Below are 27,886 nucleotides of genomic sequence, written 5' to 3' on the forward strand. Positions count from 1 at the left end.
CCTAGATCTCGCCATTTAGCAAAGCCCAAGAGGAACCCAGGGAGCACGGTGTCGGCTTTGCCATCAGAAGCACCCTTCTGCAAATGGTGGAACTAGTCACGGGTGGATCAGAAAGACTCCTTCAGGTCAAACTTCAAACCTGCGCTGGTCCCATCCACCTGATCAGCGCTTACGCTCCAACCCTGAACACCACACCAGAAGCAAAGGACAAGTTCTATGATGAGCTCAGTGCTGCCATAGTACAAATACCTGCTTGTGAACAATTGTACCTTTTGGGTGACGTCAATGCAAGAGTGGGAGATGATCATGACTCATGGCCCTCTTGCCTAGGTCACTTCGTTGTGGGGAAAAATGAATGTTTTCAAGATGCTCAACTTTGTTCCCATTTTAATTGATCCCTGGAAGAGGGGAGTTATCTATGGACTTATACAAACCTGAGCTGTTTAATTGCCTGCATTTCAAATGCGCTTGCTGCTGAGGTAAGACCACGAGGTAGGCGACTCCCACTCTGAGAAGTCCATTGTGAATGGACTAGTCATACAGGAAGACTTATTGAAGCAAATTAATTCTTATAATGGGCCACAGAAAAAGTCCCAGCCAGAACAATTAACGAGGAAGCACAGACTAAAGCACAAGGGGGCTTGCGCGTTTTAGAGCCAACATTTTATTACTGCTTTAAACACAGTTAATAACTGAGCAACTTACAACTGTTGTCAACACACATCTCACTAACAGTGACAGAGAGAATATGGTAACAGGCACCCGGCCTCACATCCCCGCTGTGCTTGGTGCAGCGGGGGCTCGGAGTGTAACATCCACACATTGCAGCACCCCCATTCCATAGTCTGCTTCACCAGCCCAGTTTCTCAGTTTCCCCCGAACTTGGATGGCTTCTTGCAGATGTAAACTTCCCGTTTGGCACAGCTCTGCCTGCGGAGATTCCCCTTCTCCATGTACACGCAGCCCTCCACTCCCGTGACCTGGAACCTGCCAAGCACAAGTCTTTGTCTCACGGCTGGCCACATGGGGACAGCCTCAGGCTGGGGCCTTCACCTATTCTCAGTAGCCTTGGTAGGAATTGCCTTCATCAGAACATAAGAACACCCACACCGAGTGGGTCCATCTAGCTCAGTATCCTGCCTTCTGTGGCCAGTGCCAGGTGCCCCAGAGGGAATGAACAGAACCGATGCTCATCAAATTATCCCTCCCCTGTGGCCAATTCCAAGCTTCTGACAAACAGAGGCTACGGACACCTTATACCTTTAAAAGTCCATCCCCCATAGTGCATGAGTGAGGGGCATCAGATTGGCATGAGTCTCACCTGCCCGGCACCTTCAACCCCTTATATGGCTCCCATCACCACCCGTCTCGTTCCCCAGTGAGGTAACTTTTCTTTGACCAATGTCCGTTGGTGAGAAAGACACTTCCGAGCCACACCGAGCTCTTCCTCTGGCCTGGGAAAGGTACTCAGGGCTTGTCTACAATGTGCTGAAATTTTGTCACCGAGGGGTGTGAAAAGTCACCCGTCTCCCCAAGCACAGATGACAACAGCGCAGTAACTTGCTAGTGAAAACAGGCTCCCAGCGCCGGGACCTCTACCCCCATAGAGGTGGTTTCCCTAGCGCGCAGGGAGCGCTCCCTACCACACTATCCTGCTAAAGTGCTGCAGTGTTTTAATGCTGCAAATGCAAACAAAGCCTCGGAGCCCCAGTAAATAAGAAGGGGAGCAGGTTGTTTAGCCCAGGGGTCCCCAGGCAAAATAGCAAGAAGAGCCATTTTTTCAAATTCCATTACAAAGCCAGTCCTTCGACAGCCGCAGTGCACGTGGATATGACTCTCCTTAAATAACCTCAAGCTGTACTTTTTGTCACCCCATTTTTAAGAACAGCACACAATGATTTGTACCATTCAGAAAGTTGTTACCCCCATCTCCAGGCTTTACCCTCCCCAGCCCCCAAACCCTCCCCCTATCGCCAAGCTTTACCCCGAATCCCACGCCCTCTCTCCAGGTTTAACCTGCCTCAGCTGCCCTGCCCCAGCCTCCCCACTGAATCTGGATCTTAACTGCCTATCTGCTGCTCTCCCCGGCCCATGCACTCTGGATCCCCGTGCCCCAACTCTGGTCTCCCTGCCCTGCTTCCCTCCCTCCCTTCCAGACTGCTCAGGCCAGAAAGTGCCTGCAACTTTCCCAGCCACTCCCTGCCCAGTGGTGCTGGTGCCAGACGCTGGGTCCCAGCGGGGAGTTGGGCTGGGTCCTGGAAGAGCTGACCTTGCACTGCTGCACACAGCTCCAGGCTCTGGTGGCTGCTGAGGGGTGAGGAGGAGCTGGGGGCCCTGCACTGCCCGGGAGGAGGCACTGGCCCACGGGGAGGGAAGCTGCACTTGCAGGAGGCCTTCCCCACTCCCCAGCCTCAGCACAGCTGCGTAGCTCCAGCAGGAGCAGAATCAGCTGTCCCTCCCCTTACTCACTTCCCCCATGTGCAGTGCGGGCAGCTCCCAGCTCTGTCCCTGCTGAAATAACGGAACTAAATTGAATTGGTTTAATGGCCAGATCCCTCCTACCGCCCTGCCAGCTTTGAAACCAAATTCAATTTAGTTCCTTTATTTCAGTGGGGGCAGCGCAGGGAGCCACAAGAGGAGTCAGCAGTGTCAGTGCCCAGAGCCGCAAGTGGCTCCTTAAAGAGCCACATGCGGCTCTGGAGATGCAGGTTGCTGACCCCTGATTTAACCTAAGGCTGCATCTACTCTGATGCTTTCAGTGTGAAAACATTGTAACTCAGGAGTGTAAATGACACACAACAAGTCACCAAAGATTTAGCGCTGAAAAGTGCCAAAGTTCCTGCCTCTTGGTCAGGCTGATCACTGGGATTGCTCTTTCCCAACTCTAGAGTGTGCCTACATGGTGCGCTGTAGCAGCACAGCTGCACTGCTTGAAGGTGGGCTGTGCAGACACAGCCTATGGTGTTGATGTGTATTTCAGGGGGACTAGGGGTGAGGCACTGCTTGGTTTTGGACTGACTTCTGCTGGAGAGAGGCAGGCTGTCAAGACACAGAGCCTAAGAAAAGCTTTGTCTGGGTGGCTCAACAATGTGTCTCTCACCAGCACAAGCTGGGCTGATAAAAGCTATTACCTCTCACTTGCCTAATATCCTACAGCAGGCGTGTCCATCCTGCAGCCCACGGGCCGCATGTGGCCCTGGACAGCTAGTAATGCGGCCCCACAAGATCGTAAACTTTTAACATTATTATGTGATTTATATACATTAACTATATTATATATTTTGTACACGGCCCAAGGCTATCTTCACTCAATGCGGCCCAGGCAAGCCAAAAGGTTGGACACCCATGTCCTAGAGCGATGGTGCTTCAACTATGTTCTGTGGCCCACTCACAAGCGTGCTGCGAGTGTTTGGGAAAGAGACTGATGGTATCTATTTTCTGTTAGTAAAACTAGATACGAGGCAACTTCTTCATTGCTAGGAAACCTGGTTAAATTATTGCATTTTGGTTTCGCTGCATACCTTGCTGGCTGGTTTTTTATTTTTTTTTTTGGGCCTGACAATGATTTTTTTAAAGAAAATGTTCACAGGTGTTCCACATTAAAAATATATATATATTGTTTGGTATTCTGTGATCTCCAAAAGTTTAAGAAACACTGTCCTACGGCAGCAGGGCTGGCAGGCACCCTGGGCCCTGCCGCGAGGTGCTGAGAGGGGTGGTTCCATGCCACCAGAAGGGTCAGGGCCGCAGGCAGACAGGGCTTAGCACCATCCAGACAGCAGCACGCCACCCTCAGAGCTGAATGGAGCAGCTTTCCAGCAGCGATTCAAAAAGGCCCAGGATGCCCATCACTGATGCCACTGCAGTAGCAGCAGCAATGGGAGCTCCCGCCCCCCAATGAATTGCCAAGCACCAGGGCAGTTGTCCCCTTTTTCTGTTGTGCCCCTCCTGCTCCCCCTCCACCGCCCCGTCAGCAGGCCTGTCTTGGAGCCAACACAGCTACAACTACACCGCATACGTATTCCACAGGACTATTCCAGGTGATGTGGCGTGTTAACAACCCTCCAGTGCTACAAGAGAGAGAAAGGGAGAAAGCAAAAGAAGGGCAGCTGGAGGTGGGTGGGGCAGGGTTATTAGCGAGAGCAGATTGTTGTACCAAGCTGTAAATGAGAACGTCACCCGTCAGACAATAATTTTAAGTGTCTAGCGGAGTTAGCTCACCTTTTGCAGGCCTGGTACAGGTTTGCGAGTGAGGACGGTTTTGTGAACAGTGTCTGCCCACGCATGGAAGGCTGTTCTTGCCTTTTATCTTTGCTCTGGGTGAGTTTGCTTGAGTGAGCAGCTATTGTCCGACTTCAGCCACAGCTGTCGGCGGGCAGGTAGTACAGTACATGAGGTGCACCATGAGCTGTGCTAGGCATGGGTCGGACCCAGGCATCTTGAAGGCGTGTTGTGAGGCGGGCTGCTCATTACAGTGGTGGAGCTCTGGCTGCAAGTTTTGCATCTGTTATTCTGGCAGGGTCTGGTGCCACAGCCGTGTCCTGCTCAGTGGGGCGCATGATGGGTGTGAAGGGGCCAACAGGGTTGCTTGGAGGCCAGCAGAAGTGCAAGTTTTCCCCACCTCCCTGCATGTGTGTGGTTTTCTCCCACTTCTTTCATTGCTGGTGTGCTTCCCCCAACCTTAAAGGGCCCCATGTTAAGAGGGAAGCTCTATTTATGTGGTTCCTTGAAGTCTTGGAGCTTCTGCTGTCAAAGTGTTGGAGACTGAGAGCTGGATGGGTGGTGGGTTGTGAACAGGCTGTCCAGCGTGAGGTGGGCTCTGCACACAGCTACCTTCTAAATAGCAACAGCCTAACAATTATAACCACAGAATCACAGAAGAGAGTGCAATGGTCACCTAGTCTAACCTCCCCCACTGGGCCACGCAGCAGGTTTCTTATGTTGAAACCAGGGGTCTCAAACACATGGCCCATGGGCCATCTATTGGCTGGAGCATATTTGCAATGCAGCCAGGAGATAACTGGCGACTGGGAGGGAGGGCCGTGTATGAACCTGTCCCCCAAGCCCCACCCCTTCCTGCCACTACCCCACCCTCTCCTCCTCATTGCACCCCATTCACTATGGTGAGTGGGGGGGGGGCAGAATTGCTGCTGATGACCCACACCAGGCCTCACTGGTTATCTCCAAGGCCATGTCCATTGGGGGATGGGGTGCCAGGTGGGGAGAGAGGGCATCGACATGGCAGGAAGAGGCAGGGTGTGGGGGACAGGTTCCGATATCCCACCTGGACTGCTGGGTTGAGGGCCAGCTTGCAAATGTGCTCTGACCCACAGTTGGCACATGGGCCATGAGTTGAGACCCTGGTCTAAATCATCAAGACAGATGGCTAGCCAGCTCTTTTTGAAAGCCTCCAGTGAAGGAAGTTCCATGACTTCCCTAGATCTCCATTCCATTGCCCTACTGTCCTCAAAATTAGCATGTTGTACTTATGATTTAACCTAAATTTGCTAAGCTGCAATAACCAATACCCATCGTTTTCTAGCCAAAGGCCGTATAGCACTTAGCATAGGTGGGTCATTGTAGAGAGAGCTGCTCATTAACCACCTATTTTCTACTGGGCATTGTAAAATATTCTCATTTTGGTAAAATGATGAAAAACGTTCTACTGGTTCTAGCCATTGTCTCCATTTACAGAGGAGGAACTACACCATTCAGAGCTAGCCCCGAACTGGATCAGTGCCTGTGATGGGCACAGGCAAGGAGAAACGTACAGCTGGAAGGAGAAGCGGGAGCCATCAGCCCATGTCCAGTTGCCAATGTCATTGTCGTAGGTCAACCCTGTCCAGAAATATGTGTAGAAACGTTCCCTCTGGTGTGGGTAGTAGCGCTTGGAGGTTTCGCGTTTCAAGAACTCCTGCTCCAGACAATAAAGGACAACAATCAATCAATCTCAGAACAATCCTTTTTTTAACCCTTGGAAGGCATCTGGGCAAGAAGAAATCAGGTGAATGATTGGTCTAAATGAAAGGTAGAGGTGTCAGACACTGTAAGCCCCCAGGTTGGATAACACTGACCTCAATGCCCATCCCAAGGGACTTGTAGTGAATCGGGGGAATGAACCTCAGATCTCTTGGCTTATAGGTTATGATTTAGCCACTAAACCATACTACCCCTCTGTGCTGCTCCCAAAGAAGATTTCCCCACCGATTATTCAGGAATACAAGCAGGAACCAAGGACTCAGGAATTGCTAAAGCAGAACACAGCAATGCCCCATCACAGACCACTTATTCTAGTTGACACTGCCAAACACACTTCTTGTTCAAGCATGAATTCCATCCTGTCCTAAATCTCTGTGAATTATTTGCTTGGATACCCTGAGTTCCAGGAACTCCTCATAGGTCATTGTCTTACCGTTTTCACTTGGGCTATGTCTACACTAGCCCAGATGATCGACCCAATCAGGGCTGATCTCCCAGGGTTCCATTTCACACACCTAGTAGGGATATGCAAAATCAACACTTCAGGGGTCGTAGTCAACCCCTGTACTCCTCAAAAGACGCAAGGAGTAAGGGAGGTCAACAGGAAAAACCTCTCCCATCGACTTTGTTCAGTAGGGCCAGCCTGGTAAGCTGAGCACAGATAGATGCAACTGCCCTAGCTAGAATTGCGTATCTGTGGTTGACTTACTTTGCCTAGTGTAGGCATAGCCTTGCTTGCTAGCTCACAAAGCTTTGTCATTTGTGGTGGCTCTCCCAGGCACTAGCATTAACTAATGAGGGATAAATGTTCTTTAAATGTACTTTGTGCTCCTGAAAGAACTCGTGATGACAGAAACAGAGACTGGACTCCGAGAACAAGCTCCCTCCTCCTTTTGCCCTGCATGGTGACTTCTAGCTTTTTTAGCTTCCATAGCCTGCACCATACTTAGACTCTAAAAAGGACGACAACAAGGAGGTCAGTTACCACCACCTGCCCAACTGGGAATTCAGTGGAAGGTATCACTGGTGACCTGGGTCTGGCTAGAACTGGTGTGACAGAGGTTAAAGTCCTGAAGTCCCAATTCACACCCCCCCACCAGTCAGTTCCTCCTGTCTCTCTGCCACGGAGTGCCACAGATGCTCAATGTTTACATAATTGTCTTATCAGCAACCAAAATCACTAAAGATGAGAAGCAAAGGTGGCTCCGTACCAGCTCCTTCTTCGTTTCTATCTTCACCAGGCTGGCTGACATCTGAACACAAGCATCTAAGCTTTCATGCCAGGTTTTCACGTGCACTGAAAAGAAGTAACATTTGTCTCCCCACTGGTCCCACTCCACCTCACACATGCTGCAGTTGTCCTCTTGAAGAAAAGGAAAAAGAGACAGATTTCAATCCTCATTCTCCAAGAGCATTTTCCTACCACAGCTCTCTGCTGCTGGGCATGAAGGATGATGGGAAATACCCCTCGCTTAGGATTCTAAACTGCTGACCCATCCCTGCACACGTCTTCTTCCGCTGCAAGGTCTGGCTGTCCCTGCTGCCTCTGATCACCAGCTGCTTTTGTCCAGCAACAAGTGGGATGCGCAGTAAATGGGTACCACAAATTCACATCTCAGTGGGGAGGGCAGGTCAGGGACTGAGGGACTGTTGGGGTTAAAACTGAGTTTCTGTGGTTTCCATTTTTGTTTTCAAGTGAACTCCATTTTGTTTTCTACTTTCAATATGGATTCCATGTTGGCTTCCATTTTGAAAGATGGCTGAAAAATGCAGTCGTCTCCTTCCCTCAGATGAAAGGGGGAAGGGAAGGGCAGGAAGAGTTGGGTCTCCTGACTCTAATCTGCTCAGGAACGAGAGTTTATAACAAGGGTGGAGCAACCACCTCGGGGGCTCTCTCTCTTTGGTGTCTCCTGTCAGTGCTGGCGGTAGCTAGGGCAACAGCTGCAGGCTGTCAGGCCTTGCTTCAGGCCACTCAGACAGAAGACCTACAGGAGACCACCAGTGGCTAGGGCAGCAGGTGTAGTGTTAGGCCCTGTACACCAGCGTAATCTTCTATTAATTTTAGTTGAGAGAGAGCTAGGGAACGAATCAGACGTCCACGCACACATATCCACCATTTCCTCTAGGCACTCTCCATGCCGGACGAGGTGTCAAAAAGAGAAGAACAGAAGAAGAGAAGAGAAAAGCAGGACATAACCTCCGTTTAGTTCTGAGTGCCGTGCTGTTCCTGGCTGCATTCCCTATTCCTCCCTTCTGCTGCCACTAGCCCTGCCTGTCTTTCCTCTGGCTTTAAGGCTGCGGTAGGGTGTGGGGAAGAGGGAGGGACAATGCTAATCTCAGTTTATTTTATATTTGACAACCGGAACCTTAATAATGTTGTTTACTATTCAGACCTTTGTTTAATAAATTCTTTCCTGTTTGATCATCTTCAATCTGTGACGTGGTTACCGCCTGGTGACTAGATATATAGAGGGTGTCTAAGTTGCATTTTGGGCAGGATTTATTCCTTGCCCCTACTCTGCAGGGAACAGGACAGTTACAGTCCATCTCTGAGAACAGGTGTTACAGGAAGATGAAGATAAGAATTAGTAGGCCTTGAGATGCCAGGGTGAAGAGCACAGTAAAAGGAAGAGAGTCAGATCAGAAAAAGACCTGGAAGAGAGAGAACAGTAAAGGATGAAAGGATGGAAGGAAAGGCAGAGAAGGATTGGGGAGCGGAGGGATGAACAGATAGGTAAGAATATAGTGAAGAAGAGATTTACTGAGGCTCTAAAGGGGAAGGAAGGATGGGTGGACTCTGTTTTCTTCAGAGGCTGTGGCTGTGGCTTCTTACCGTTGCCAGTTGCTAGCTGCTTCAGTGTGTCTGAGAGGACTATGTTCTCCATTTCCATGACCTCCAGCTGCTGCTTTGATTTCTCAGAGAGCTGGTAAACTTGAAAGAGACAGAAAAATCATAAAAGAATGTGGCTGCCAGAGCGTTGCTGGAGGACCAAACACGCTGGAGCTCTTTACAGCATGAGATGAACTGTGTTCATGGTGGGGCCCAGTGACATCTACTGACTGATGGAGGTAATGTACGGGCTGAGTCTCCTATTTTAGTGCTAGCCAAACTCCAGTGACATCGGGAGAGTCATTCCTTATTTACCCAACAATGAGCAAGGAAGGAACTGGCACCATTGTTTTGAAACTGGCTTCTGTGCGGGAATTATATGAGATTAACTCTCCCTATGTTTTATGGACAAACAGCAATGCTTGGAACTTGCATGGCCCACATCTTGGGAGGGACTGGCAAATCTAATGCATTACATGGACAAAGACCTATTTGACCACTGTCTCCATCCCCCTGCCCAGGAAGAGAACCATCTACATTTACACCCAAGCTATTCCAACAAGTGCAGGCAAAGCTGTATGTCTGTAGGTCGCTGGACAAATTATACTTACTTGTACCTAAGTGAGTATTTATACAGCCTGTTTCACCACAGGACCAGAGTGCCTCTGGGTACACTCTTAGGGGAGAATGTGTCTCTCCAGTACCCATCACCATGGTACCGAGGTCCCCACTGACCACTCAGAAGGCCAGGGCCATAACCATTGGGTCCTGATGGTGCAGGAGCAGTTCAGAGCCAGTCTGGCCAGCCAGAATCCCACCTGGTGGGATTTTGGGCCTTCATCTATGCAGAGGGTCAACCTTTACCCTGGTCTTTACAACACAGCAGCTAATGTACTAGCCCTGATTCCTCATGCCTGGAGTGAATCTCCACCTGCACTGCATTGTGCCTATCACAGAAATGTCTCTCCTGAGTGAAGGGTAACAATTACACATGCCCAGAAACAGAGGTCACTCTCCACCCTCTGCAGGTGGGTGGGTCAGTCTAGATGGACGTTTTCCAGAGCAGAACCTTGCAGAGCAGCTACTCGGAAGAGTCCTCACGGGTCTTATACTGGGCATTAAAATCACAGGACTGAGGTTTAATCTGATCCTCCGAGCCAGTAGTTTCACTCTACAGGTCCATCAGAGCACTGCACCAGAGGGTAACTTCCTTACCAGCCCTCCCCTCCTCCCAATCAGAACATAGAGCTAGAGCAGACTCCGGGGTTCCAGGTGCATGGACAGGGAGCATCAGAAGCTGTGGAGCTTGCCTGGGCCTGAGGGACTCACTGGCTTGAGGGGTCACAGATGAGGTCTTGCATGTTACTCCTCTGATGCCCCCATGCCTGTTACCAATTCAGTCCATTCTTCATTGTCAGCTCTAAGTATCCTCCAGGGAGGACTCTGCATTGTACAGGTGATGGGGCTGGAGCCCTGGTCCTCCTCTGAAGGCAGAGAACAGGACTTGATGATCTCAAGGACCCTTCCAGCGGTCAATAGATATTTCTGTTCTGTGTTTGACAAAAATCTGGATGATACAGTCTGATAAATACTTCGCATTCCAACGCAGTAATTCAGGTGGATGCTAAATAGAAGCAACTAATTTTAAATATGAGCCCGTCTAGATTACTTGCAACCAGGAGGTTTAGAAGAGCAGGCTGTGGAGACCTATGGACCAAGAGTGTGGATTCTCAACGAGTCTTGGAGTGGAGAAGTTTCAGAGGATTGGACGAAAGTGATAGCTGTGACAATATTTAAAAAGGATAAATGGGATGACTCAGAAAATTACACATCCCCATCAACCGGATGAAAATTTTGGTCATAATAAAAGAATGGCTGATGGAGAACTGACCAGTATCATATCAGATAAAGCTAGGGTGACCATATCTCCCCTGCCCAAATATGGGCCAAGGGGAATGATGCTGTCTTGGCCAAAACGGGACAGATGCTCACCCTATCTGGGCGTCAGGAGGTGGCTGCTCTGTAGGGGCTGTCACCCTCCCCCTCCCAGTGAAGCTCCCTGTTTCCACCATCTGGGGGAGCCACCGTGCTGCTGCTCTGGCTCCCGCTTCCCCCAGCTGAGGGAAGCTGGGGGTGGGGGAGCCACGGCGCGGGTCGAGCTCCCGGCTCCCCCAGTTGGGGAAAGTTGGGGGGTAGCCGTGATGGGGGAGCTGGGCCAAGCTGGGGGACAGCTGCACTGTCACACAGTCTGGTTCCCCGCTCCCCCAGCCAAGGGAAGCTCGGGTGGGGGCAGCCATGGCTGGGTCAGGCTCCCAGCTCCCCCAGCCGGGGAAAGCTGGGAGGCAGCTGCACTGCTGCAGGGGAGTCGGGGGAAGTTGGGGGCAGCCGTGCTGCCATGCGGTCCGGCTCCTGGCTCCCGCTGCCAAGAGAAACTGGAGGGTGGGGCAGCTGCGGCTGGGTTGGCCTCCTGGCTCCCCTAGATAGGGGAACAGCCAGCAGCCACCTGAAAATACGGGGCAATTAGCCCCTTTGACAAAATAAATCAGGGTGCCATCCTGTCATCCCAAATACATGACTGTCCCGCTGAAACCAGGATGGATGGTCACCCCCGATAAAGCACAAAGGTGAAGATGATGTCCTCATATCAGTTTGTGATGATGACACTTCTTCAGTTCCACTGGTATCTCATGAGGGTGTTAAACAGCAGCTACAAATGACAGACAATTTTAAACCAAGTGTCTGAGGAACAGACTGGACCATTAATGTTGATTTTCAATCATTCTTAGAATATTGGAGCAGTCCCTAAAGACCGTAAGAAAGCTAATGTTGTCCCAGTATTTAAAACAATAATATGAGATGGCCTGGCTAATTATATGCCTGTTAGTCTGACATCGATTCCAGGCAACATAATGGAGCAGCTGATACAGGACCCCATTAATAAAATATTTAAGCGATATAACTAATGCTAATCAATATAATTTTATGGAAAACAAATTCCATCAAATTTCTTGGTATCTTTTTGTGATGTGACTTCAAGTTTGACCGGAGAAAGATAACAATGTTGGCATAATATATTCAGTCTTTGTGTGGGATTTGACTTGATACCATGTGACATTTTGATTTAAAAACTAGAACAATGTAAAATCAACACAGGATATATTAAATGGACAAAGAAACCTGCCTAACTGATCGGCCTCAGAATGAAACTGTAAACGGGATCATCATGAAGCAGGTACTTCTCCAGTGGACTCCCACAGGGATTGGTTCTTGGCCCCTATGCTATTGAATATGTTCATCCCTGACCTGCAAGATCACATAAAATCATGACTGATAGATGGCAGACAGAGATGGGGGTGGGGAGCCGGAAATGAATAAGAAATCACTGATGCAAAGCAATCTGGGTTGCTTGATAAGCTGGGCACAAGCATACAATATGGCCGTTTCCACACATGCCGCTTTTTCTGAAAGTGGCATGCTAATAAATGGCCCGCAAAATGGTAATGAGGTGCGGATGTAAATTTCTGGCACTTCATTAGCATACAGTCACTTGATTTGGAGTCCGAAAGAAGCTCTTCCAGACTCCAAAACAGCATGTAACGGTGTGGCCCTGGGGGATCTCCTCGAAGGAAGTCCTCCTTATGGAAGCCCTTTCTTCCCGAAAATGTTCAGGAAGAAGGGGCTTCCAGAAGGAGGACTTCCTTCCGGGAGATCCCCCAAGGGCCGTGCCGCTACACGCTGTTTTGGAGTTCGGAAGAGCTTCTTCCGGACTCCAAATCATGTGACCGTATGCTAACGAGGCGCCAGAAATTCACATCCGCACCTCATTACCATTTTTTGGGCCATTTATTATCATGCCACTTTCGGAAAAAGTGGCATGTGTAGAAATGGCCTAAGTGACTTGTGATGGCCAGTGTATTACATACTGCCAGGCTGATGGACTTTATCTTCAGAAATAGTGACTGACAAAGACTTCAGGGTCAGGGTGGATAATCAACTGAGCATGAGCAGCCAGTGAGACACCGTGGCCAAAGGGAGTGACTATGATTCTAAGATGTATAAACAGGGGACACCTAAGTAGTGGGGAGGTAATTTTCTCAATTTGGCTTTGGTGTGAGTACGGGTGGAATACTGTACCCAGTTCTGGTGCCCACCATTCCGAAAAGATTTTGACAGAAATTGAGAGGGCTCAGAAAATGAGCCATGAGAATTACTCAAGGACTGGAAAACTTGCCATATACTGAGGTATATGTGCAGTGCTCTGTCTATTTAACTTACAAAAGACAAAGTTAAGAGGTGATTTGATCACAGTCTATACGAATACATGGAGTCGGTCTGTCAATAAAAACCTCATTGATGCGTCAACTCCCAGACCTTCCAGTGGGTATGAATGAAAGATTGCTGAAACTACGCTTCCCACTAAATGCCAAACGTCATGCCACCATCATCAGTGCATATGCACCCACTCTAACATGCCCTGACAACTCAAAGGAACAATTCTATGAAGATCTCGACAGACTGATCAAGGCCACACCTGCAGCAGACAAACTACTCCTACTTGGAGATTTCAATGCCTGAGTCAGGGCGGACAACAAGAACTGGAAAGGAGTAACCAGGCCACATGGTGTACGCAAAATGAACAGCAATGGACTACTCCTTTTGAGCCTTTGTTCTGAAAACGACCTGACTATTACCAACACTCTGTTCCGACAAGCAGATAAATACAAAATGACGTGGATGCACCCTAGGTCTAAACAGTGGCATCTGATAGATTATGCCATTGTCAGAAGGCGAGACATCTGAGACGTACTGATCACCAGAGTAATGCAAGGCGTAGAGTGCTGTACAGATCACAGATTAGTCAGGATGTCTCTTCAACTTTACATCGTTCCCTCTTGGCACAAATGCCTTAAGCATGTGCAGCCTGCTTTTAACATAGCCAAACTGAAGGATGCCCAATGTTTAAACAATTTTCAGAAGAGTCTCGATGACAAACTAACATCCCAAAGTCAACTGATCGGTACTGTAACCAAAAAGTGGGATCAGTTCAAGCAGATAGTGACTGACACAGCAATAACATCGCTTGGACCAAAGAAAAGAATACATCAGGATTGGTTCGATGAGAACCAAGAAGAAATATATTCAGCACTGGAAGTAAAGAGAAAAGCCTTTATTGAATGGCAGAATGACCCCTCCTCAGTCTCCAGACAGGACCATTTTAAGCACCTTCAGAGCAAAACACAGAAAGACCTCCGTCAGATACAAGACAGCTGATGGGAGAGCAAAGCCAAAGAAATTGAGCACTATGCTGAGACCCAGAACTCAAAGATGTTCTTTAGTGCTATTAAGACGGTCTATGGACCTTCTAAACCAGGACTACCCCATTGCTCTCATCAGACAACACAACGGTGGTCAAAGACAAAGAGGGCATCAACGAAAGATGGCGAGAACACTTTAGCAACCTCCTTAACAGACCATCAACCGTGAATAACAACGTCCTCAATGAAATTCCACAACAACCTGTCCCGACAGATTTTGACTTTCCGCCCACTATAGATGAGATTTAGAAAGCTGTTAGCCAAATGAGTTCAGGAAAAGCTCCTGGAAAAGATGGGATACCAGCAGAGATATATAAAGCGGCAATTCCAGCAGCACTAGCAGCGTTTCATAGCGAGATCATCTGCATCTGGGAGGATGAAAACGTACCACAGGACCTCCGCGATGCTATTACTGTCTTCCTTTTCAAGAATAAAGGCAGCAAAGCAGAATGTGGAGACTACAGAGGCATATCCCTCCTCTCTGTTGGAGGGAAGATCATCGCCCTCATCATCTTAAACCGCCTAACAGCCAGTATTTCCGAGGCAAATCTACTTGAAAGTCAATGTGGTTTTTGACCTGGTCGGAGCACAGTCAACATAGTGTTTGCTGTCAGACAAATACAAGAGAAGTGCATTGAACATGTACCTGTATGCTGTCTTCATAGATCTGACAAAGGTGTTTGATACCATCAACAGGGAAGCCCTTTGGACCATTCTAATACAACTTGGCTGCCCAAGAAAATTTGTCCAGATTATACGCCTTTTCCATGACGACATGACAGGCAAAGTACTGTCTGATGGAGCCACATCAGCCCCCTTCAACATCACCAACGGTGTGAAACAAGGATGTGTTCTCGCTCCTATCCCATTTAACCTCTTCTTTGCATGCGTCCTTAACCATGCAATGAAAGATCTGGACCGAGATATATACTTGAAATACTGGCATGATGGTTCACTTTTTGACTTCCATCGCCTGAATGCAAAGACTAAGACAGTGCAGAAACTCCTTTTCGAGGCACTCTTTGCTGACGACTGTGCCCTTATGGCTCACACTGAAAACGATCTTCAACACATTGTCAACAAGTTTGCTGAGGCCTTGAAACTTTTCAGACTAACTATCAGCCTCAGAAAGACAGAAGTTCTCCATCAACCTGCACCTGGATCAAATGCTCCTGTCCCGAGGATCTCCATTGATGGCACTCAGCTTAAAGTAGCGGAGAACTTTAAATACCTGGGTAGTGTCATATCCAGTGATGGATCACTGGATGATGAGATCAACACGCGAATATCCAAAGCGAGCCAGGCACTTGGCTGTCTGCGTGTCGAAGTCCTAAACCACCACAACATCCAGATGTCAACAAAACTGCTTGTGTACAGAGCTGTTGTTCTCTCATCTCTTTTGTACGGGTGCAAAACATGGACACTATATAGGTAACACATCAAGCAGCTTGAAGCATTCCACACGTGCTGCCTCCATAACATCATGAAGATCCGCTGGCAAGACAAAGTGCCCAATCTTGAGGTCCTCGAGACAGCCTAGATGACAAGCATCGAAATGATGATTATGAAGTCACAACTACATTGGACCGGTCATGTCAGCTGCATGGATGCCAAGCGAATCCCTCGCCAGCTTCTGTATGGTGAACTCTCCCAGGGCACCTGGCGTATAGGTCGTCCACGGAAATGCTACAAGGATACCATCAAAGCCAATCTGCAGTACAGCAGTATCAAACCTAGGAACCTTGAGGACGCCGCCAGTGACAGAACACAGTGGCATGCAACAGTCAGAAATATCTGCATTGCCTTTGATGAAGACCGTGGCTGGAGTCTACAAGAGGCACGTGAACGACATCATAGAGCATCAGCAATGCACAATCCACTGATTGTGAACTTCCCATGCACCATCTGAGGCAAAATGTGCACCTCTAGAATTGGCTTATACAGTCACCAGAGGGCACACCATGAGACCCATAACAGATGATCTGCACAGATTTGTCATCATCGGATCGATGGACTACCATTATACGGACATTTAATACTACAGGGCTCTTTAATATAGCAAAGGTATAACAACATCCAGCGTCTGGAAATGGAAGCAAGACAAAGTTGGACTAGAACATCTGTTTTCTGACAATGAAGATAATTAACCTTTGGTACAACTTACCAAGCGTTGCGGTAGATTTTCAATCACTGGCAATTTTGAACTCAAGATTGGAATTTTTTTCCCCTACACAAACTCCTCTAGTTTAAAAATAATTAATTCGGTTACTCCTGTGTCATATGGTACATCAGATCACAATGTCCCTTCTGGCTTTATCATCTATGAGTTTAGAAAACACTCACCCTGATGAGTCATTACAATTACCAGAATCAGCAAGATCAGGCAGATAGGCCCAAGGAGTACGGCAGAGAGCCGCCAACATGCACTGGGAGACTCTAACAGGAAGGAAACGGAGCACGTGAACATGTATGCCCCTCTGCTCAGCCAGGAACTCACCTCTGGTATGAAGTGCCTATGCCAATAGCCTGATGGTAGGGGCATTTCACCTGGGATATGACAGACTCAGATTTAAATCCCTGCTCTGCTTAGTTTGGAGCAGGCACTTGAAGCCAGGTGAGAGCCCAAAAGCCAGGTTGGGACACGCTCACCTGGCTGCCTTTTGTGAAGGCTCCAATCTGTAAGCATGCACTGAATGGCTCAGGACCCACTGGGAAGCCAGGTGGAGGACTATGTCATTTGAGAAGCTTGTTTCATGGTCTCTGGGGCTTTGGCTTTTGTTGGGCTCAGAGCAGCGCATTAGCTGTCATGCTGTACCAGGACCAGGGCACAAATAAAGCCACCTACCAGCAGTAATGTAGGTGCTTGGGAAACATAACTTCCTAGTGGGTTAGGCAGCAGCGGAGCAGTGTTTTTGAGAAAACAGGGGGATCTGAAAAATAGTTAGGCCCTAAGCCCCCTTGTGAAACTGGCCTTTCTTCTCTGTGCTCAGCTTCCCGTCTGTAAAATGGGGGCAATCAAACTTCCTTTCTCCCACATGGCTATTTAAGCTCTTCAGATCAGAGGCTTTCTCGCTGGCTGGGTGCACACTAGTGAGCATTTTTGGAAAAGCCAAGCCTTTTTCGAAAAACGCACGGCACGTCTACACACAAACCGCGTTCTTTCAATATTAAATTGAAAGAACCTGGCACTTTTTCCAGAGGTTCTCTTCCTCTCCCAGATAAGGAAGAGTATCCTTTTTTGAAAGATTCTTTTGGAAAATGTGTGTAGATGCCCTGGGGGCCCTTTTTCCAAAAGAGCTGCCCTCAAGGCACCGGATCTTCAGGTCCATGGCTCATAGTTTTGAAAGAGCAGGGGCTGTGTGGCCGCTCTCTTCCACAAGAGCACATTACTCTTCCAATCTGTGTTTCTGTGTGTGGAAGAGCTCTTTTGAAGGAGATTTTCTGGAAGATCCTCTTTCAAAAGAGGGCTGTAGCATAGACACAGCCACTGTGTCATACGCCAGAGCTGGGGTGGGGACTCTAAGCACTGTGTTAATAATTACTCCCTTCTCCTTCACAACTAACGTAAACACCTGGGCAGTCAAGAAGCCTTCTCTTTATGGCCTTATGGAACCTGGCTACCCGCACCTTGGATGGTGCAGGGAATCCTTGTGAACTGCATCCTAGATGTCCAGGTAAGGCAGCCTGGAGCCATGGGACCCAGCAAAATGAGGGCCATTTCCTGCCAGAAACCTTTCCTGATCTCCCCAAACAGGGACACCCCCATGGTCCAGCTCCCAGCCACCAGAAACCTTCCTTGAACATATCCCTGGGCAGCTCCATTGCCAGTTGTGGCCCTAGTCAGTAGATTAAGGATGCAGATAGGATACTGAGAGGGCAGGAGTGGGACTGGGAAAGGTTGTGGGAGCTGCTCTGCAACGAAGCCAAGATAGGTAGAGGAGTTTAGCTACAACAGATCAGGAAAGGGATCTTGGAATTATAGTGGATAGTTCTCTGAAAACATCCACGCAGTGTGCAGCGGCAGTCAGTAAAGCCAATAGGATGTTAGGAATAATTAAAAAAGGGATAGAAAATAAGATGAAGAATATCATACTTCCTCTATATAAAACTATGGTACTCCCACATCTTGAGTACTGCATGCAGATCTGGTCTCCTCACCTCAAAAAAGATATACTGGCATTAGAAAAGGGCAACTAAAATGATTAAGGGTTTGGAACAGGTCCCATATGAGGAGAGGCTAGAGAGACCGGGACTTTTCAGTGTAGAAAAGAGGAGACTGAGGGGCAATACGATAGAGGTATATAAAATCATGAATGGTGTGGAGAAAGTGAATACAGAAAAGTTATTTGCTTGTTCCCATAATATAAGAACTAGAGGACACCAAATGAAATTAATGGGTAGCAGATTCAAAACTAATACAAGAAAGTTTTTCTTCACACAGCGCACAGTCAACCTGTGGAACTCCTTGCCGGAGGACGCTGTGAAGGCCAGGACTCTAACAGAGTTTAAAAAAGAGCTTGATAAATATTTGGAGGTTAGGTCCATAGATGGCTGTTAGCCAGGGGTAAGGTATGGTGCCCCTAGCCTTTTGTCGAAGGCGGGAGATGGATGGCAGGAGACAAATCGCTTGATCATTGTCTCCAGTTCACCTCCTCTGGGGCACCTGGCATTGGCTGCTGTCAGCAGACAGGATACTGGGGTGGATAGATCTTTGGTCTGACCCAGTATGGCCGTTCTTATGTAGTTTTTTGGGATCCTTCTCTTTTCTCTTATTGCTATTGAGCTTCTTGTTTACCATGGGAAGAAAATGCCCCTTTCTGTGATTTCTCTCTGTTGCTGCGTGAGGGGAGGGAGGTGTGTGGCAGGGAGGAACTGGCAAGGCTGGGCACAGACTAGGAAGAGAATCAGAGCACATGTCTTAGTGGCGAGAGGGGAGAAGGGAGACTGAGTGGTTTGGACCCCTTCCCCCGCTTATGGAACGAGATCCTTGCACCTGCAATGCCAGCAGCCGGCCCATCTTGCGTGTTGGCTTTCTCGTCCTTGGCCTCACAGATGACATTCATGCCTGAGGGAGCAACCTTCACTTTTCTCTGCTGCGCTGGCATGGGGACCTGCAAGGTAAGAGACCCCAGTGGCAGGAGAAGCAAACATCTCAAGAGACCAAAAATCATTTGCCAGACCTGCAAAAAATCATAAACTTGAACCAAGAAATCAGGTTTTCTTTAAAAAGAAAAATCAAATAATGTTTTTAAATCTCTTTCTAGTCCTTTGCCCATGCATATGAGAATGTCAGGGTGAGAAGTCAACGTTCAATGCGCTCAGAAACGTAAACCTGTCTCTGGCTGATCAGATGGAGGCCCTAATTAGCTTCTCTCACCCCTAAGATAGGGGAACTGCCATTCATTTCCTATTACTGTCTTCCCCCTGCAGCAATGCTCCAGGATCTTGATCTATTTCACTTACCCGCAGGAAGGTTAAGAGGTGACTTTATTATCACTGCCTCTAGCCGTGTCTACACGTGCACGCTACTTCGAAGTAGCGGCACTAACTTCGAAATAGCGCCCGTCACGGCTACACGTGTTGGGCGCTATTTCGATGTTAACATCGACGTTAGGCGGTGAGACATCGAAGCCGCTAACCACATGAGGGGATGGGAATAGCGCCCTACTTCGAAGTTGAACATCGAAGTAGGGCACGTGTAGCCGATCCGTGTCCCGCAACATCAAAATAGTGGGGTCCGCCATGGCGGCCATCAGCTGAGGGGTTGAGAGACGCTCTCTCTCCAGCCCCTGCAGGGCTCTATGGTCACCGTGTTCAGCAGCCCTTAGCCCAGGGCTTCTGGCTGCTGCTGCTGCAGCTGGGGATCCATGCTGCATGCACAGGGTCTGCAACCAGTTGTCGGCTCTGTGGATCTTGTGTTGTTTAGTGCAAGTGTGTCTGGGAGGGGCCCTTTAAGGGAGCAGCTTGCTGTTGAGTCCGCCCTGTGACCCTGTCTGCAGCTGTGCCTGGCACCCTTATTTCGATGTGTGCTACTTTGGCGTGTAGACGTTCCCTCGCAGCGCCTATTTCGATGTGGTGCTGCGCAACATCGATGTTGAACGTCGACGTTGCCAGCCCTGGAGGACATGTAGACATTATTCATCGAAATAAGCTCCTTCGATATAGGCTTCAGGTGTAGATGTAGCCTCTATGTGCCTCCACAGGGAACAAGTACTGGAGAATAGGCTCTTTAATCAAGCTAACAAAGGAATAACATGATTCAAGGTTTGGAAGGTGAAACTAGACTAATTCAGGCTAGAAATAAGCTGTAACTTTTCAACCTTGACAGTAATTTTCCACGGGTCATGGTGGAGTCTCCTTAACTGATGATTTTTAAATCAAAATGAGATGTGTTTCTAAAATATCTGCTCTAAGAATTATTGCAGGGCATTCTGGTGGTCTGTGCTATACAGACAAGATGACCAGAATGGTCCCTCCTGACCTTCTGATCTATTAATTTAATCCACTGCCCCACGGCTTCTCTTCTAACCGGGCCCCATCACAACCTCCCTCTTCCCCCGTCCCATGCCTCCTGCTGGCCCCGGACCGTCTCTCTGCTACAGACCCATAATGAAGGCAGGGACTGGTGCGTATCCTCAGGCCCCTGCACAGCTCTGCCCATATACCTAGACATTTCTGAGATCCAGCATCTTGCACCATGCAGCACTTCCTGCTTCTGACACCCAAATCCTGTGAATCACAAACCATCCATGAGAACTGCCCTGCCTTGCCCTGGCTACTGAGGGGGTGGGAGGGCTCCTTAATCCACAAGCACCCCCAGGCTAGAGGGGGCTGCTACCTATCTCTCTATCTCCCACCTCATCTTTGTCCTTCACAGCTCCACAACATCCCTCCCACACCCCTTCCACCTGTTAGCCTCCCACCTACCTCCCACAGCCCCCTGCCATCCAGATCCCTCTACCCTCTCCTCCCGCAGCCTCCTTCCTGCTCCCTCCTGTACCTGAGCCACATTCCACTCCTATCTTCCCATTGCCTCGCCCCTTGAGCCTCGCCCCAACCCCCCCATACTCCTACCCTCTCAACCCCCCTCCGTCCTCACACTTCCTTGTAGGGCAGCCAGAGGCCCCGTCCCTCACTGCAGTTGGCAGTCCTGTGTCCCGCATTTACACCAAAATGTCCCCTGCCGCCTCATCCCCCTGCCCCAGCCTCCCTCCCGCCCCACAACCCCCTGCCCCCAGACTCCCTCCCACATCCCTCTGCCCCAGCCTCACTCCCGCCCCACAACCCCCTGCCCCCACATCCCCCTGCCCCAGCCTCCCTCCCACCCCACATCCCCCGCCACCTCATCCCCCTGCCCCAGCCTCCCTCCCACCCCACATCCCCCGCCACCTCATCCCCCTGCCCCAGCCTCCCTCCCGCCCCACAACCCCCTGCCCCCAGACTCCCTCACACATCCCTCTGCCCCAGCCTCACTCCCGCCCCACAACCCCCTGCCCCCAGACTCCCTCACACATCCCTCTGCCCCAGCCTCACTCCTGCCCCACAACCCCCTGCCCCCACATCCCTCTGCCCCAGCCTCCCTCCCACCCCACATCCCCTGCTCCTTCATCCCCCTGCCCCAGCCTCCCTCCTGCCCCACCACCACCTGACCCCCTCATCCCCCTGCCCCCAGCCCCTCTTCCACCCCACATCCCCCACCCCCTCATCTCATGCACCCCCCTGCCCTCAGCCTCCCCCCGCCCCTCACTCTGCCCATGCACTTCCCAGGGTGTCTCTGTGCAGCACCTCACAGACCCTGAGGCGCCCCCTGCCCTCTGACCCAGGTAGTGGCGGCCATGTTGCCTGTGGGCACAGCTTCAACCTCATTGAAAACAATGGGAGCTGTCGGCCATCTTTGCTAAGGGCAGCACCCCCACTCCCGGCAGCCAGCCATAGGGACATGGCGGCCGCCGTGCTGGCTTCAGCCCCATGGACATGCACGAAGGCGGCAGCCATTTTGAATGGGGGCAATTCCCAGCTGCAGATTAACCCCCCCCCCCAGAAGGGCAGCAAAGGGGCAATAGTCCCAGGAGAGAGGACAGCCTGGGGCTCTGCCTCCATGGCCACAGCCCTGAGCAGGGACACGCCCAGGGCCACCTCCCCGCAGCCCAGCAGCGGGGTCAGAGCTGGCGGTGGCCCACGGCTGGCAGGAGGTGGGCGGCGGTACACGGGTAGCCAGGCTGTGGTAGCACGTGCCCAGGCAGCCCCGGTGCCAGCCAGGTGCCCTGAGCTCAGCTGGGGGACCCCCAATGAGGCATGGAAAAGTACTGCAAGGCGAGTTTCCATGCCAGGGCAGAGAAAGGGGGGTGGTGAAGGCCGAGTGAGAAAAACAAGGCAGCCCTGGAAGAAAGTGTAATGCCAACAGACCAGGGATGCTGGCTCTGGGGCTAGAACCTGTGAGCATAGGGTCTGAAGCCCTGCACCTAAAGCTGGCTGGTGCTCAGGTGAGGCTGTAGAGCAGAGACTTCACTCACCCCAGATGAGAGCTCAGTGCCTGTGGGTGCTACAAAAGCTTATCAGGGAGCAGCCTGAGGAAGAGGCACTGGGCTCAGCATGAGCATGCAACTGCAAGACTGACTTAAGCCAGAAAATTCAAGTTTCCATATCTGCGTAGCCCATGATGGAACAATTGTTGTAGGGGGTATGTAAGGAAGCCTGGACTTTGTTTTTGTTGAGAACTGGTGGCCCCCTGCCTTTTCTCCCGCGGCCCTGTTAAAATAAAAATCGCTCCTGTTAGCCAAACGTGATCCTGTCTGAATTTCTACGTCATTCTGGAGGCTCGTCCGGGATGTGTCCCTGTGCAGACCACCCTGAGTAGGACCCTCGGCTTGGCTCTTCGACTTCGTCGCTCCGAGAAGGCAATCCTCGACTCGGTTCTTCGGCTCTGACGCTCCAGACCCTGATGTGCCATCTGCCTGTTTGGCTCTGGCAGTAAATCCCTGGCCAGGGTGAGTACCTGTCTGTTTCAGTGTCAATAAATCCTAGGCGTGACAATGGGTGGCAGGACCACTAAGGTCACAGAATCATAGGGCTGGAAGGGACCTCAGGAAGTCATCTACTCCAGCCCCCTGCTTCAAGCAGGATCAATCCCCACTAAGTCATCCCAGCCAGGACCTTGTCTAGCCGGGACTTAAAAACCTCAAGGGATGGAGAATCCACCACCTCTTTAGGCAACGCGTTCCAGTGCTTCACCACTCGCCTGGTGAAGTGGTTTTTCCCTAACATCTAACCTACACCTCTCCCTCTTCAAGTTCTGACCATTACTCCTTGTTCTGCCATCTGACACCACTGAGAACAGTTTCTCACCCTCCTTTATAGAGCTCCCCTTCAGGAAGTTGAAGGCTGCTATTAAATCACCTCTAAGTCTTCTCTTCTGTAAACTAAACAAGCCCAAATACCTCAGCCTATCCTCATAGGTCTTGTGCTCCATACCCTTAATCATTTTTGTTGCCCTTCGCTGAACTTGCTTCAGCAAATCCACATCCTTTTTATACTGGGGGGCCCAAAACTGGACACAATAGCTGTGTCTACACGTGCACGCTACTTCGAAGTAGCGGCACTAACTTCGAAATAGCGCCCGTCGCAGCTACACGCATCGGGCGCTATTTCGAAGTTAACTTCGACGTTAGGCGGCGAGACGTCGAAGTCGCTAACCCCATGAGGAGATAGGAATAGCGCCCTACTTCGACGTTCAACGTCGAAGTAGGGACAGTGTAGACGATCCGCGTCCCGCAACGTCGAAATTGCCGGGTCCTCCATGGCGGCCATCAGCTGGGGGGTTGAGAGACGCTCTCTCCAGCCCCTCAGCTCACTGGTGGCCGCGTGGAGCAGCCCCTTAAAGGTCCCCTCCCCCTCCCTGACTCTGCAGGAAGCTGAGGCAACGCTGCAGCCTGCACAACCCTCAGCCACCCACCCAGTGGCGATGGCTAGCCAGCAGCCCCCCCAGCGCCCCCAGGGGACCCCCCCCAAAGGGAGCCAGGGCAGCCAGCCCAGCCAGAGGGCCAGCCAGTCTGGAAAGCGGCAGCGGGGCCCCTCCTGGATGGAGGCCGAGCTGCGGGACCTGCTGGGGCTCTGGAGCGAGGAGGAGGTGCTCCAGGTAATGGGGAGCAAGAGGCGGAACGCGGATGCGTTCGCTCGGCTGGCCGATGGCCTGGCTGCCCGGGGTCACCCTGCCCGCACTCCTGATCACGTCAGGAGTAAGGTGAAGGAGCTGCGGCAGGGTTATGCCCGGGCCCGGGATGTGGCTGGCCGATCTGGGGCCGCCCCCGTCACTTGCCCCTTTTACAGGGAGCTCAGGGACATCCTGGGCTCCCGGCACACCTCCTCCCCTCCGGCCACCCTTGACACCTCGGCTGACGAGCCCCAGCAGGCCCTGCAGCCGGAGTCCGCCCCGGAGGCAAGCCCCGCACCCCGGGGGCACCCCCAGAGGCCACCCCCGGGACATCGCGGCAGGAGGAGGAGGAGGAGGAGGGGGGCTCCTCCTCCGCAGAATCCAGCCTGCAGATCCTCCTCCTGCCATCCCGGAGCAGCAGCAGGGCCTCCGACCCCCGGGGATCTCCGGACCGTGGGAGCGGACCCACAGGTAGGTACCCCTCTCTGGTGGACACCCCTGGGCTTGAGGGGCGGGGGTAACAGAGATGTGTCCAGGGCCCCCCACACGCTCACATGGCCATGGCCCCGAGGACACCAGGGGCATGGCCCTCACAGCACTGCAGCCATCAGCCCCTGCCCCCCCCCACCCTGCATGACAGTGCCATGCCCCATCCCCGGGCCAGGGGGGAGCGGAACCTCGAGGGGCCCCCGGGCGGAGTGGGTGGGACACCCCGCAGCAGCAGCATGTGATGGAGTGGGGGGAGTGCCAAAGGGAGACTCAGGCTACATATGAGCCACAAGAGCCGAAGAGCTCCCGGGGCCAAAGGAGGATCCTGGCGCTACAGCTGGCAGGTGACACCTCTGCCCTGAACAAACAGGAGGGAGGAGCTGAGCTGGCTTGGAATTGGGGGGCGAGGGCGGGGGCCACAGGTAGAGGCTAGGGGAAGGGAGAGCTGGTAGGCAGCCAGCCAGAGGAGGGGGAAAGCTGCATCCCAGAGGGGCCCCCCTTGGGGTCTTCTCCCCACGACGGGTTGGAAGGACTGTCTCTTCCGACAGCTGGTGCTGTCACTCCTGCCAGAAAGTGGCCATCTGTGGCCTAAGAAACCTCTCCTGCTCTCAGACCCTGTGGGGTGAAGTGAGAGTCGCTCCCACCAGGGGACGGGGTGCAGGGCAGGGGGACCCCTGAACCCCATCCATCACAGCAGCATCTCCCGGGGACGGGGATGGGGAACCTGCAGCACAGGGCGGTGGGGACAGAGTCCACGGCTCAGTGCCCACACTAACGCCTGTCTCCATTCTTCTTTCCCCGCTCCTCTCCTGTGTCCTGCACCTGCACCTGCACCATCAGAAGGACCGGAAGAGAGCGCCGGCGAGGCCTCAGTTGTCCTGGAGAGCCCTCCGGGACCATCGCTCCAGGGCAGCCCCTCGGCCGAGGAATGACCGGCCCCGCGGAGGGCTAGATGGCGGACCCCGCGCCTACTACCGCCAACGGCGACGGACCCCCAGCTGCTGGCCATCCTCCGCCAGCAGCTGGAGGTCTCGGAGCAGCACCTCCAGCTGCAGGAGCGGGCGCTGGCCTGGCGCCAGGAGGCATGGGGGGCCTATATGCAGACATTTAACCGGCTCGTGGACTACCTGGCCCCCCATGCCGCGCCAGCCGACCCATCGCCTGCCCTGCCCGCTCCTGCAGCCCCACCACCAGCTGCTCCGCCCATCGCCGGCCCGTCCACCGTCGCCCCACCACCCACCCGCGAGGGCCAGAGCACCGAGGGACCCCTGGAGCCACCTGAGACTCGCCGGCCCCGATACCTTCCGGTCCAGCCCGCTCCCACCCAGCCGCGGACCAGACTGCAGGCGCGGTGGGGCTCCCGGCCGGGCACGCCCAGTGCCGGGCTATAGGGGCGAGGGGCCCGGGATGTGGCCCCCCCCTTGTATATAGTTGGACCCTGTTTTTTGGTGCCCCCGTTTGCCCTGTCCCCCCCATATAAACAGTTCTCCCCTTTCTCCTCCCTGGTTTTCTTTTTATTATGTATGCCACACAGTTGTTTCTTTGGATTGTTTTATTTTTGTACATATTGCTTTGGTTGAACATTTGTACCTAGTTTTCTGTTTGTGGTTGACATATTTATTTACACCCCAAAAAAAAGGTTCGGCCAGAAAAAAAAAATTTACGTTCAGCCACAAGTTCGTGCTGTCATTTGTCCAGGACAAGTGGGGGGGGGGGCGGTGGGGTGCTCCATGGTGTGGGCGTTGGGGCAGGAGTGTGGGGAAGGAAGGGGCGGGCAGTAGGGGGCCTGGGCAGAGTTCACCCCGCGGCCTGTTGGTCGAAGTGGGCCCGCAGGGCCTCCCGGACCCGGGTCCCCTCGGGGTCCACCTGCCGACTGGGGGCAGCAGGTGGCTGCACGTGTGCCCTGCCGGCCTCCGCGGCCCAGCCTTGCAGAAAGGTCTCCCCCTTGCTCTCCATGAGGTTGTGCAGGGCGCAGCAGGCACCCACAATCTGGGGGATGTTGTTGGGGCCCGCATCCAGGCGGGTCAGGAGACATCTCCAGCGTCCCTTGAGGCGGCCAAATGAGCGCTCCACCACCTGGCGCGCACGGTTCAGGCGCTCGTTGAAGCTCTCCTGGCTAGCGGAGAGATGGCCCGTGTAGGGGTGCATGAGCCACGGCCGGAGGGGGTATGCCGCATCTGCGATGACGCAGAAGGGCATGGTGGTGTCCCCCAGAGGGATCTCCCGCTGGGGGATGTAGGTCCCCGCCTCCAGCCGGCGGCACAGGCCCGAGTTCCGAAAAACCTGGGCGTCGTGGGTGCTGCCAGGCCAGCCCATGTAAATGTCCTGGAAACGTCCCCGGCTGTCCACCAAGGCCTGCAGGACGACAGAATGGTAGCCCTTCTGATTGAGGTATCGTCCTCCACTGTGATGCGGGGCGCGGATGGGGATGTGAGTCCCATCCAGAGCCCCGAAGCAGTTGGGGAAGCCCAGGGTGGCAAAGGCGGCGACGGTGGCATGTGGGTCCCCCAGCCTCACGAGCCTGTGCAGGAGCATGGCGTTGATGGCACGCACGACCTGCAGAGAAAGCACATGGGACAACCCCAATGAGGGGTGAGCAGGGTGTGCGTGGCCCTGCCCTACTCTGGCCCCCCGGCCCTGCCCTGCCCTGCCCTGCCCTGCTCTGGCCCCCCTGCTCTGCCCTGGCCCCCCTGCCCTGCCCTGGCCTCCCCCTGTGGGTTCTCTTACCTCCATGAAGACAGCCCCGACGGTGGCCTTTCCGACACCAAACTGCTGCCCCACGGATCGGTAGCTGTCCGGAGTGGCCAGCTTCCAGACAGCGATGCTGACCCGTTTCTCCTCAGGGAGGGCACACCGCATGGCAGTGTCCCGGTGCCTGAGTGCGGGGGTGAGCCACTCGCACAGCTCCAGGAATGTCTGCCGGCTCATCCTGAAGTTCCTGAGCCAGTGGTCGTCGTCCCACTCCCCAAGCACCAGCCGCTCCCACCAGTCGGTGCTGGTGGGGTAGCTCCACAGCCGCTGGCGTGTGAGGCGGGGGGTGGAGCGGGGTGCTGCAGGGGTAGGGGTTGAGCCCTGCTGCCCTGGGGGCATCTCCTCCCCTGGGGCAAGGAGGTACTCGGCTGC

General features: G+C 52.4%; 1 protein-coding gene across 1 annotated transcript; it reads right to left on the reverse strand.

The window, feature by feature from the left end:
• Positions 1–650: 650 nt before the first annotated feature.
• Positions 651–21,961, reverse strand: LOC142020354 (natural killer cells antigen CD94-like). The gene is made up of 7 exons (XM_075008134.1): positions 21,944–21,961; positions 19,105–19,235; positions 16,468–16,550; positions 8,813–8,911; positions 7,191–7,342; positions 5,772–5,914; positions 651–987 (listed from the first exon to the last, which is right to left on the reverse strand). The coding sequence occupies exons 1-7, from the start codon at positions 21,959–21,961 to the stop codon at positions 867–869; spliced, it is 747 nt and encodes a 248-aa protein (XP_074864235.1). The 3' UTR covers positions 651–866.
• Positions 21,962–27,886: the final 5,925 nt, after the last annotated feature.

This window comes from Carettochelys insculpta, chromosome 1 (genome assembly GCF_033958435.1).
Source record: "Carettochelys insculpta isolate YL-2023 chromosome 1, ASM3395843v1, whole genome shotgun sequence".
Lineage (NCBI taxonomy): Eukaryota > Metazoa > Chordata > Testudines > Carettochelyidae > Carettochelys > Carettochelys insculpta.

Coding starts and splice junctions, on each gene's coding strand:
- LOC142020354 (XM_075008134.1), bottom strand. Junction 8,912..16,467: donor AATTGTAATGACTCATCAGG/GTGAGTGTTTTC, acceptor GTCTCTTTCAAG/TTTACCAGCTCTCTGAGAAA. Junction 7,343..8,812: donor GCAGCTAGCAACTGGCAACG/GTAAGAAGCCAC, acceptor CTTTTCTTCAAG/AGGACAACTGCAGCATGTGT.